Source organism: Ciona intestinalis, chromosome 5, assembly GCF_000224145.3.
Source record: "Ciona intestinalis chromosome 5, KH, whole genome shotgun sequence".
NCBI classification, from domain to species: Eukaryota; Metazoa; Chordata; class Ascidiacea; order Phlebobranchia; family Cionidae; genus Ciona; species Ciona intestinalis.
The window spans coordinates 3,590,029-3,603,279 of record NC_020170.2 but is presented as its reverse complement, the minus strand read 5'-3'; the positions used below and the strand labels follow the sequence as shown (position 1 = coordinate 3,603,279).

The 13,251-nt window shown below is 32.8% G+C and overlaps 1 protein-coding gene across 1 annotated transcript in view; it reads right to left on the bottom strand.

Moving 5' to 3' along the window:
• Positions 1–13,203, bottom strand: part of LOC100185046 (sodium channel protein type 9 subunit alpha-like) — a 25,176-nt gene extending 11,973 nt beyond the window's left edge. The window contains exons 1-16 of the mRNA XM_026834590.1: positions 12,823–13,203; positions 8,680–8,855; positions 7,706–7,833; positions 6,775–6,855; positions 6,325–6,453; positions 5,777–5,868; positions 4,459–4,656; positions 4,151–4,208; positions 3,748–3,892; positions 3,259–3,387; positions 2,656–3,013; positions 2,399–2,520; positions 1,786–1,911; positions 1,070–1,264; positions 472–604; positions 2–224 (exon numbers count right to left, since the gene is read on the bottom strand). Of these exons, the coding sequence (XP_026690391.1) occupies positions 2–224; positions 472–604; positions 1,070–1,264; positions 1,786–1,911; positions 2,399–2,520; positions 2,656–3,013; positions 3,259–3,387; positions 3,748–3,892; positions 4,151–4,208; positions 4,459–4,656; positions 5,777–5,868; positions 6,325–6,453; positions 6,775–6,855; positions 7,706–7,833; positions 8,680–8,855; positions 12,823–12,994 (2,465 nt within the window). The 5' untranslated portion in view covers positions 12,995–13,203. The remainder of the gene's footprint in view (position 1; positions 225–471; positions 605–1,069; positions 1,265–1,785; positions 1,912–2,398; positions 2,521–2,655; positions 3,014–3,258; positions 3,388–3,747; positions 3,893–4,150; positions 4,209–4,458; positions 4,657–5,776; positions 5,869–6,324; positions 6,454–6,774; positions 6,856–7,705; positions 7,834–8,679; positions 8,856–12,822) is intronic.
• Positions 13,204–13,251: the final 48 nt, after the last annotated feature.

Sequence of the window (13,251 nt, the reverse complement as noted above, 5' to 3'; positions counted from 1 at the left end):
CATGAAGTTTGCTACAAATGTGATTGTGAGAAAAAGAGGAATACACAATCCATCATTGTTGGTGATGTACATGCAATCATATAAAGGTTCAATCCATTCCCCACACATAACTCGCCACACGAGAAGGAAGGAATGATAAAAGTCAATAAAACTCCAACGGGGGATGTTGTTGTCTTCAAAACGGCTGGCACTCGCCATGTACTGCTTACTGTACAACTGCTTTCCTGTAAAAAATGTTACAACCATGCTTATGATCAGATTTTAAAACTTTGGGACAAAACAATTTAAAAATTCATATTTTTTAGTAAAGAGTAAAATATTGACTTGTGAAATGCTTAACCCGTGCCTGTTGCGGTTTTATCAGTTTTTAGAGGTTTTAAACTCGAAAAAAAATATTTTGGATATTTGGACAATGGTATTTAGCAGTTAAACTAAAACCTGCTAAAAACGTAGTCACCAGAATATACTTACCTATTACAGCGAAAATGTAGAGAATAAGGAAAAGTACGATGGTAAGATAGCTCACGGCACTGACACTTTTCCATATAATAGAGACAAGTTTATGCATTGTGCCCCACATTCTTGCAAGACGAAACACACGCAACTGTAAACACAAATAAATGGAACTTAATTTCAGTTAAAAGCTTATATTTTCGTTGGGTGTAAAAGATAATCTTTAGATAGAGTTAGGAAACTACAACTTACAGCTAAATATGATCTCTTGTATTCTAAATGTGTGTTATAAATATGGTGAAGTGAGTAACCAATTATTTTAATTTTTTTGCTTAATTATCTTATGTTTGTGACTTAAAACATTTCAAACTAAAAGGAAATAGCCCAATTATGAAATAAGGAATCGCTATTAACATTAGAAATTGTAAAATTAAAATTAATTTTTAAATCCACAGCCAGAATTTACATCATACATAAACTCAGCAATAATCGAATTAAAAAAATCTCAGCTTATAAAAAAAACTTTCTCAATATGTTTACCAATCTTAAAGTTAGAATTCCTAATTTACCTAAAACAAAACTCCTTTAATTTATAAAAAAATCTGAATTTATTTACCAATCTTAAAGTCCTGAGCACAGTCAGGTCCGGAGCAGAAGATTCTCCTCCTCCTGAAAAACTGAGTCCAACTTCAATCAAGCTGATGAAGACAATAACGAAGTCAAACAAGTTCCACAGTTCCTTTGCATAACCAGCCACTCCTAATGCTGTTATCTTTATAATTGCTTCCACAGTAAAAATTCCGGTAAACACCTGAAATGTGAATTTTTGGTAGTTAAAGTAAAAAAAATAGTCACTTTCAAAGTTATATATATGGTATTGTGATATATTTTATGCACGTATAAGTTTTATAAACATGTAAATTTAAAGTTGTTAATGCGTATTTTGAATAAAAAAGCATAATTATAAATACTACAAATAAATCGCCTAGAAATAATCACTCACAAAGTTATATGCGCGCACAAGGTTTATAAGATTGTGAACTTAAAATTTGTTAATGCGAATTTGATAATAGATAGAGCATAGTTTTAAATACTACAACCATAATCCATAGCCAGGAAATAAATGTTTGGTTCACGAGATATTTATAGTATAGCACAACAATAAGTTATAGAAAAGCTCATATATTTTAAGTACAGATGTTTAAAAAAACAATCTAAATCTAATAAGGTTTTACTTTTATTTTAAACTAGAAGTGAGGCATTCCATGAATCTATATTTTTACTAACAACACCTAACAAGATATGATTAAAAATCAAACAATTTATATTTACATGATTCCCAACATTAAGAGCATTGTTAAGTTCAGGTGAGATCCCATGGTGGTCGATAGCAAGAAACAATGTGTTGATTATGATGCTTAACATGATCACTGTCTCAAACAACTTGTGGTTAATAACCTGGGAAAATATGAGCTATTACATGAGAGTGAATGAATGAATGTAACTTATGACGACAGTCGTTATCACACGGGTTCATCACCTTGTGCCAGCTTTTGAATTACCATGTATGTAACTTTGTGGGTGATTATCTAATTTCCAAGTGGTTTGGAAATTAAATTTTGTAGCTTTTTCCGCCACAAAAGGTTAAATCAAGTTACATTCATTTACTCATTGTAGCTTGTATACAAGGGAAGCATGGCAAAATTGGAAAGATACACTATAAAACGCCTAAATTTTATGGTAATTATTGCGATTCAAAATGAGTCATTTGTGAGTTTTCCATATTGTATACTTGGTGTATATTACATTTTTATTTATAGAGCAAAGCTCACAATGAATATCAAAAGATTTTTTTAATAGCGATTTCATGTGTATACTGTATCATAAGTCAGAATTTATTAAAAAAACATTAAATACATGACACTGTCACAAATAAAATGCTTACAGTTTTTAGATGCTTTTGAAAAGTCAAAAATCCTGGGCAACAAGTCCAACTGCAGAAAGTTCTGAGATACCATGCACGAACACGCATATATCGACGGTACCAGATTGAATGGGTTCGCTTGGCTGAAAATTAAAGGGAGAAGTTTTATTTCATATTTGTACAGAAAACCTTCAATGATATTAAATTGCACTGTTCATGCATCTAATAGTAAATATTAATTTTTAAAATCAATAAACCAGAATGTAAAACTTTCTTACAAGATTCAGAGCTGTCTAAAGATAACTCATTTCTTCCAGTTTGAAAAGCCTCCATTTTAGATTTTGGAGCTCCATTTGATCCTCGCGTAAGGTTGGAGTGTGATCCGTCCACTCCGGATGCCATGCTCCCAAGAACAGAAGCTGATCCATCTTCCCTTTGCTCCGAGATGGTCTGCTCCGAGATTGGTTTCATCCTGGCGACGAGATCTCCAAATGAACGCACAGGTGTAACGCTCTCGTTTTCCTTTGCTGTCAAAGACTTTAGCGCTGATGCAGCTTTCTCTTTTAGTTTTTGACGTCTGATTGCTCTTCTTTTTGCTCTAAGTTTTGCTCTCGCCCGCATTTCTTCAAACTGATTCTAAGAATTCAAAAAAATTGAACATTCGATTAGAGTTTACATAACTTGTTACATATCCAAAATCTAAAAAAAGTCTTAGATAAAAAGAATGTAAATCCAGGAGGCAACATCAAGTCCAGCAACATAACAACATATAAACTATAGATTTGAAACCATTGTCTAATAATTCTGATGTTATTATACTGTCAAAAAATGTTATTACACCGTCAATTTTAATTGCACAATTCAGAAGTTCTTCAACCTACCTGCTTCTCGTGCTCTTTACTGTAAGCAAGCGTTACCACAGCAAGAAGAAGGTTTAGAAGGTAGAACGGACCAAGAAACACCGACATAAAGAAGAATAAAATATTCCAAGGACCCTCCGCTCGAATAATCTAAAGATAGACAAAGTTAATAATAACAAATTTTAATTTTAATTGTTGCCAATCTAAATGAGTGTTTTTGCAAGACACTCCCAAATTCACTAACGTCTACAAAACTATACTAGGTATAATTTTTTCTCAAATCTGATATTCGGTTTAATATAAAAAGTTACCATCAATGTTATGTAGAAGGATACTCTCTATATAAGCCTCCTAAGCATTTTGTATTGGGCGCAATTATAAAAGTATTCTAAAACCGGCAACCAGGGAATAAAAATTAATGTAATGACAGTGGTATGTTATGCAACAAGTATTATTTCCTTGACCTTTTCCATACAAAGGCACAACCCGTTATGCGACACTTTTACCCACCATGTTATAAACATTCTCCCAATAGTCGAGTGTTAAAAGTTGAAATGATGTAAGCAAGGCATATCCCATGTGATCAAAGTTGGTATGACCATAATTAGGATTCTCAGAGACATCACTTAAACATATGTAGCTTGCTGGACAGATTCTGCAATAACAATATACATTATAAAAATAAGTAATGTTATGTAATTCTTCTGGTTTGATTAACACAACAGTACTGTTTGTAGGTGCACAGTTTTGATCTATGATTTTTTAAAATAATTTGAAGAACCTTGAAGACATGGCAAAATACAACTATAGCTTATCATAATTAAACTGGAAATTTTTGGTAAAATGAAAATAATATACACAAATCATTTATGTATGTTTAAAATATGTAAAGTAAAAATAACAATTATTTCACCCGCTTCCAGTGCTGTTTCCACACACAACTTTTTCCCCGTCAACATCGTTCCAGTTTGCTGTAATAAGGGATAAGGGTAAGACATAACTTTAAGTTCATTAGCCAGAATGAATAATAATTGAATGGAAAATATTTGCTTGTTTTTTGCATATGTCTAATAGTGTATTAAGTTTAACATAAAAAAATGGTTTTGAATAGTATTTTTTAACTCTGATTAGTCGCATAGGGTATTACAATTGATTCCAGGGCTTGTATGCATACTGTACATACCAGTGTTAGGCGCAAAAGTAGAATATAGTGTTTGGCACCTTTATCATGCGTGTAGTTGAAGTAAGCCTCTTCAGAGAGTCCAGACGGAGGATGCTTCACACACCTCCTCCTCAGGACTCCCTGGTAAGCTTGGAGAGCAATAAGTGAGACAACAATGAGGAGGAAACACATGATGAACATCACTTCAGCGAGAGGCTTCATGGAGTGGAAGAGAGCGTTTACAATCGTTCTTAAACCTGTATGGATAGTATTCTAATATTGGCTTCATAATGAAAGAAAAAATAAAAGTAACTTATTTATCCTTACCTGTGTAAAAAAACTAAATATAGAATAATATTATAAAAGAAACACCAAAATTTGACTAAATCCTAATTAAATTCTTATATTTACTCCATTTGAATAAATGCAACTTAATTATCCTTTTGTGGCACAGCATCGTTAGTCGTGAGAAACAACACGTTCTGTTATGTAAACCTGGTACCCGCTTAGAATGAGGAATGTATTTATTCATTCCATTGCAAGCGATAAAATGTATTTATTGAAAATATATACCATTTCTAGTTAACACTCTAGAGGAACAGTATGAAACTGCAGGCACTAATTCGTCGTTTTTGAAATTTTATTTGAGTGATTTTTTCGATTTGCTCAGTTAAAAAGACATATTCTACTACTAATTTTACTTCTAAAACTATTAGAAATATTTTTAATTTTTGTCGTAAGTTATTATTTTGTTATGCAATAACATCATATAAAATATTCATATTTCATCAATTCTTGCCGAAAAAATAAGCGCTTTCGTCCTATCTTTTAAAACAATGTAATATCTTATCAGGTTCTAAGCAGGCAAGATACAGAATCCAATAAATCTATACTTCTATTATGAGAAGTTATTTCAAAACGGGCTTTAGGTATGGCAAGGGGTTCAAAACCAATAAATCTATACACGTCTGCCATGTTGAGACTTTTAGCTGTCTGAAGTTGGCTAACAATATTTTTAAATGGAACAAATGGAAGATGCTTAAGAATTAGCTGATCATTTTTACCAATGTGTTAGATGGTTTAACTCTTATATTATATTCAATAAAATGGGTAAAACTATTTCCAAATAATAATATTAATAACTTTATTTGTCTCTTCCGTTACGGTAGCGAAGATTTAGAATAGTATTGAGCTAATGTAACTTACTTTATCCTCGCAGGGCGGGAAAACGACAGTCAATATAACACCGATGTTCTGTTACACCTCATGCCAGTTTATGAGTTACCATGTATGTTACTTTGTAGGTGATTTTTTCTTTATGCCGAATATATGGCACACTTAAGCACACGCGATACCGAAAATATAATATAAACTTACCAGGAACAATGGAAACTGATTTGAAAGCACGAACCACCCGGAAAGTTCTGAGACTCGACACATTACTTGCCGACCCAAGTATTGTAGCATACCTATACAGATAAAATGGTAGTTCCATTATTTTAGATTTGTTTGAACTTTTCTAAGTTGTGACTCAACTTATTGTAAATCATTGTTAAAAAAGCCTTTAGTAATAAGACACAACAATAAAAAAAAGAACAAACAATAAACTAAAAAAAAATCAAAAAATATAGATCAATCAATAGTAGGTTATAAAGCATACGATAGTGCGAGCTAGTCTAAAACTAAAGTCATTAAGGAAAAATATTGTGCAGACTTTTCAATTCTAACTTTATTTATTGTGAATATTTGTTAATACAGCATTTTATAACAAGGCTGAATACACAACAGTTTTTGTAAAAATGAGGTCCCAAAATGACTGAAAAAATCTAACAATACTGAATGACCATTAGTATACAGAGAGTGTGAGACAGAAACGGCCCTATTTTCAGGAAAAAATAGGCAAATAAAATTATGCATTCACTTACGCAATAATGACAACAATAAAGTCTAGCCAGTTCCACGGGTCACGTAGATAAGTGAACGGATTCAAAATGAATCCACGCCCAACCATCTTTACCACCATCTCAAATGTGTATAGTGCAGTAAAAAGATATCTGTTGAAACAGAGTTTTACAATAACACCTGCTTACTGTCATGGTATTGTGGTACACCCTGTTATTTTCGTGATTTGATAAAAAGAATGATAACACTAACTATCAGTTGGAAAGCGCAATATGCTGACGTAATTGTGTAACATATAATTTGCATGTACAGTTTCCATTCATTTTTATGCCGAAATTTTTTCTTTAGACAAAACTTATACAAAGGAAAAACCGAAACCTAATTTAAATGAAAATTTTTAAAAAATGAAAAGATAATTTGGGTAAAGTTTTCATAAAAATCACATTTATATACTTGTTTTGAAAGAAACTTACTCAGCTGCTGCAATTTCTTCATTTAAACCAAGAAATACACAATTTACGAGGATGGTTGTCATGACAATTGCATCAAATAATCTAAAGATTTTAGTTAAGGTAAAAGTGAGGTCATAAACATGCGTTTAAACACAGAGTTTTCTAAACAAATATTAAAAAGCAGTTCATAGTTCTATTTCATAAGCTGCTTAGAGGTGTCTCCTAAATGACGCTTATTAATCCAATATTTACGCTTCAAATAAAAGAGCCCACAAACTGAAAAGCATTTTAAAAAAAATTATCTAAATAATTCAACGGGCCGACGAACTATTTACTTTATGATAAAGCTTCCAAAGTCACTTGAAAAGTTTGGCACCAAACATACAGTTTACTATACACTGTGTGGTTGGTGCCAAGTAAATTTTCATTTTAAGTTGTTATTATTAGACTGTCCGAATAATAGATGTCAATATAAACAGTGTTTAGTGCTGGACAATAAAAGCGGTGGACACAAACTGTATGAAAACTCTATATGAGTTCATATACAATAGTAAAATGTCAGTACTACAAGGGGAATGAAAATATAAATAAACCATATGGTTGATAAATGATAAGACATCTTGTTATGGCCTGACAGTAAGTATAAAGTGGATTTCACAGAATATGTGGATAAAATCACTTGCTGTCTAATAGAGAACGGGTATTGTTATGTAGAAAAAATCATTTTGTGTCCATTGAAGAATGAGTGTAAGTATTAAACTTCGCTATAGAAGAACGATAGTCGTTTAACACAAGGGTTCTGTTTCAAACATCTCGTGCCTGCTTACGAATTGTGTATGTGACTTTGTAGGTGACATTTTGGGATTTTTTGTAAGTTATATTTTGGATTTTTTTGAATTTAGAAAAAAATATTAACCTAACGAACAAATATTTTTAATTATTAAAAGGATACGGATGTAATATAATTCGAATAGCAAGTTGACGCAGGGGTTGAAATGGTGAGAAGACAAAGAATCCTCTGGTCGCACTGAACCTATAGACATGGTCTGTTCCAAATCGTTGTGTAACCACACAAAATGTCTAAAAAATAAAATAAATTAACCAATATACAAAAAATTAACATGACACACTACTCAAGCTAATCAAGAAAAGAAAGTTAATAAAATTGTTATACTAAGTTAATTATTTCAGATGAATGCAGCTACCTCTGTAAGCAATTTAGCAAAGAGAATAAATTTTATGCTTTTGGCTGTCTTATAATTATTCTGATGGTCATGAGTCCTGACAGCTTACATCTACTAAATAGCAAAAACTTGACTTTTGGGATGAGAGACTTAAGTGCCTTATATGCTCGTAGACAAAAGTTTTTTACCAAATGTATTAAAATGGACACAAAATGCAAAAAATAAGTTATTATGATATAAGATAAGATACACAGTATGAAGGCATGGGATCACTTTAAAAAGTCCCTTCAGGTGAATCACCCAATTACGAATAGAAATTCTGATAAATTAATGAAAAAAAAATCGACCGTACTCTAATTTTAAGGTCGAAGTTGTTAAAAATTATATATTAAAATTTTCTGTGCTACTTTTTTACGCGTTTTCTCTTTATACGCAGGCTAATTTAATTATCAAAACTCTATTTTATAGATTTTAGAACGTTGTGCTAACCATTCCTGTGAGCGAAATACGGGCATTCTGCCAATATATATATTACACGATCGCAGATCGAAACATTTTAGCGGAAATCATAACAAAAAAAGTTATTCAATAAAAAAACATACCTTAGTCTGTCTGTTAAAAACAGTTACGTTTTCGAGGTATTCTGCCGATTTTACCAGCTCGCAAGTCAAAACTTATTAACAGCAGCCACAATAACGACACTGTTTAATGAAATACACAATAATCTGATAAAAAAACTTACGCTTTCACCACGTTCTTTGTAATACGGGTCGATATCTAAAATTGGTTTGTTGTACAGACTCTTCTTGAAACGCCCATAATACTGAGGCAGTTCTTGCCCGTCAGTAAGGGTGGGATCAGGTTTATGTTCTGGTTCAACAATCTCCTCAGAAGTTGGAATCCATGACTGATCAAGGCCTTGAATGGAAAGTAATATTTTTAATGTTTTTTTTATGACGTCTATAGGCTACCTGAAGTTCAGGCTATACGCGTTTACGTCCTATCAAAAAGCACATTTTTATTAAATTTTAAGTTAGCAAATCGGGGTAGCACGAATGGATGATATTTATTTATACTCGCGTGGTGGTAACACGACAGTATATAAAGATATATAGAACGGTGTCATTTTTTGTACACTTTTTTAACCGCTTTATTCACGTATACAACTCTAGGTAAATGTATTAGTGAATGTTTTTTACAGCGTCCCATTTTATCTCATAGTAGTATAGACTTATACCCGTTTTGCATGGTCACTTTTATGCGCGTAAGTACTCGCATATTTACTCGCAAAAGCAAAGTTAACACGCATAACGTCATAAGCGTGTTATCTGCTGTAGAAGGTTGGTTGTTACTCGCATTATGCGAGTAATGAAAAGTTTGGTGGAATTACACTTTCACTTTTAAGAGCTTAATCTTTTTCGGGTATTATTTTTACAATTTTAAGTTGGTAATAGCACCATGAAGTATAAAAACTTATTTTATTAACTAGGTCTAACAATATTGCGCTTAAGTAAGCTAACTCAATGTTGATACGCGCATAAACCAATGACCCTGCAAAATAACGCGGTTAGCGAGTTATCATATGACGAGTTAATGCGGATCGTTATTCGCATTAACTTTTTACCATGCAAAAAGGGTATTTCACGTATTCCTTAAGGACACACACGCCCACTGTGGTAGCAATAATACGCAGTTTGGTGACGTAAGTGTTAAATAATACATATATATATATACATATAACAATCTGACAAAAATCTCAGTTGGCTATATTTAATAATTAAAACAGCGGAAAGTAACGATAAATAACAGTTGCTGAATATTCTAAACCATCTCAGAGGTCGATATGATCTATAACAGATGTATAAATAACGATAGATTCCCCAATATTATATATAGTAGGGTGAGGTAAAATTAAACATGTTTTTAATCTCCTTTCTCGTTCCCTTAAGTAGGAAACAAAGAATATTTACAGAGTCGTATAACCTGGACTCTAAAATAGCGTTGTTAATTATTAAAAACACGATCAGGAAATATGAGATTTATAGACTAAATGTATCCCATCTTACTCAACAAAACTATATAATTCAAATGTGCTATTATTATAAGTTACCTGTATACGATAAGGCGAAGCCAATTTAATTAAACAATTTTGGCGGAAACTTAAGGGAAATACGAGCGACCGGAAGCAGCCAGTCTAAAATACTTGAGAAATTTGTTTTACATCTAGAGAGCAAGAATATCATACTGGGACGAAAAAAAAATAAAACCGTGTCCCATTTTCCCCCACTTTACTATACGTACAAAATTGTTGTGTCAAATAAATATAATGAATTTGCTTCATTAAAGGTCTTTGCCTTAAGTGTATGATGTGTAAACATGTTTATTAAATACCTCTGTGCGTAATTGTAAGCTTTTTAAAGGGTGGACAAACGCATATTTTACTTAAAGGGGTTGGCAAATCCACATATGTAAGAAACTTTCGAGGAAAACTATAATATGTCTGCGACATACTACTGTGACCAAGGAGTTTCCATGGTTGGGTGTTTGTTTATGGGACTCATACACGTCGGTAAAATGACTGATTTTCAAGATTTTTATCTCGAGCGGAGTTTAATTCAATTGGTTTGGAAGTCTTATCTTTTCATCAGGATTTTATCAGCGGGAGTTTTCATTTGCCACCAAAATAACTTTGTTTTGTTTGTATGTGTACCAAGATGTTAGCTGTTATGAAATTTTAAAGGGTCGCACTTTAACAAATACGTCTATGTAGTAGGGTGGGGGTAGATGGGAAACATTTTCATTATATTTTCTTATCCCATTTGGTACTAAACAAAGACCAATTAAATCAGTATAAAAACGTATCCTCACGACTCCCGCAGATCGTTGTTAATTGTTTAAAACACGGTCAAGATATTTAAAATTATGTGCAAAATGTGTCCCATCTTTATTGGCCCTACTGTATAAGCGTATTATATGTAATAACTGAAAATCAAGGTTTTCATCTTTTCAACATAATCCAATTTGTTAGGGTACTGGGTATAGTTTCTTTATTGTAAATCAGTAAAAGTATTAGACTACACCTATAACTTCTACTTAACGAAAAGGGATTGTAAATATGTCAATGTATATATAGGTTATGCTTTAGAAATTATTTTTGAGAACCGATTCCACAATGGTAGAAAGAACTGGCAACCAACAATTATGTACACGCCCTCTTTTATGTAGATAGTACAGTCGCGTTTTGACACACAGTACCTGTTTTATTGTATAATGTTTTCAGCATAGGCTATTACACTCGTACATTTTTATTATAGAAAAAGTAAGATTGTAACATAAAAAGTACATATAGTCTGTATCATATTTTCAACGGGGTTTTATTATTGCCCTGTATGTATCCTTTATGGTTGCTTGATTTTATGCCATAGTTATATGGGGGGGGGCATGCTTTAAAGGCGAAAGGCTGTTTTTTTTCTGCTATTTACATTTATCTTAGCCCTTTACTATTTTATTGCATTCTGTGTTTTTGCAACAGAATGCATATACACTAGATTACTAGAGCAATTTTGTAAACTCAACGATATACACAGACACTACAGATAGAGCCGCCCAAGAAATTTTGGCAGTAAAATTTCTTTTTCATTATTCATTGGCCCGGAGCTTTCGTTTAAATTAACAAGTCCGTCAAAAAGGCGTATATAAGCTCCGTGTGTATATTTATGCTGTGAGTTTATTGGTAAAATCCGACATTTGTATGGCTTTAAAAAAACATATGGTTGCATAATTAAACTGATATTTGACGTTTAGGAGATACAGAAACGGCAATAAGTAAACCGCACAGACTATAACCGATACAACCGTTCGAAATATTTATAAAATGGACAAATAGGAAAAAAGGCTTGCTCCAAATTGAAAACAGCAAAAGCTTTATTTAATTTAGGAACGTGTATGGATAAAGCCCATGAGACCAAAAAAACAATGAAAATTATCGGCCTAATGATTTTTTTTGGACACAAGTAATAGTCTTATAGTTGATCATATTGTCAATAACGATTAAATAAATAAAAAGCCTTGCTTTAAAGTGGGTATAATTAGTAGATAATAAACTTGGTGGTAATATCGATTAAAATAGCAGTCGCATCCCATTAAACTAAACAACAACTTTTGTTTTGATATGCGCCCGTACGTATTTGAGCATTCTTAGCAGTTTGGATAAATTAATGTCGCAATTACAATTATAGTACACAGGCCAATAAAATTCGACGTGATATAACGTTGCTCGTAAAATACAACGAAACGGAAAATTACAGCTTGGTTATGAAGAATACCACAGATGTAGGTTACCTACTTCTAAATGTTTCACATTTACGGAGAATTAGTAGCCACTCGGGCATATTTGCGTGTGTTTATACTGCAGGCGAAAGCCGTTCGCCCCTTGGGAAATATTAAGCAAGGAAAATTGGAGCACGATGATAAAAATACATACACTAATCGCTCGAGCAAAGACCATGCTATAAAAAGAGTAAAAGGAAATAATCTTTTGTTTATAAAGCTATTTTACGTTTTACTCGCTTTTCAACAATTTACGCGTATAGACGTTTATCGCTGTCAAAATAAAAGGCGTAACATATACGGGAAAATAAGCACAAATTTAGCGATCTCCCTGCAAACTACTATCGTGAATAATTTATGTCACGGCCGGTGCTTTTGTATTAAGCTCAATATCCTACAAGACGCGAGTGTTATAACGTCTGTCGCTTTTCGCTTTTGAGGTTATTTCAAGCAAACCCCTATACCGCTGAACCCAAACAAGGTGACAGGGAAGAGAACTTAAATTTCCATAAAAATAGAGCTTAAAACTACCTTTAAAAACGGAACTTAAAATTACCTTTAAAAACCGCCTGTTTCGCCGCCGAGTTCCCGACATTTCCTTCTTGCTTTTTCTGCCGAAGATGATTCCGCCGCTTCTGCAACTTATTCAACAGCGCAGGCGTCAACAAGTGGTAACCCTCTATTTCTTCAATTGGTTTTGTGTCCTCTTCCTCCATTTTGAGGCTCATGCGGATCCAATAAAGTGGTGGGGGATTTGAAACCCAGAGTTCTGCATCACAGTCTTAAGGGGATTGTCGTTTTAAATCTTTGGATGTTCGAGACGTTTTTTTCCCAGGGACTATTTATCTTTAATTTGTGTTGAACGATTCTTTTTTCAGGTAATCCAGTTTTAAATATTCAGAATCAAATTATTCCTAAGCTATAAAATGCATAGCATATGGTTAAATGTTCCAACTACGATACACTACACAAATCGCGACGATAC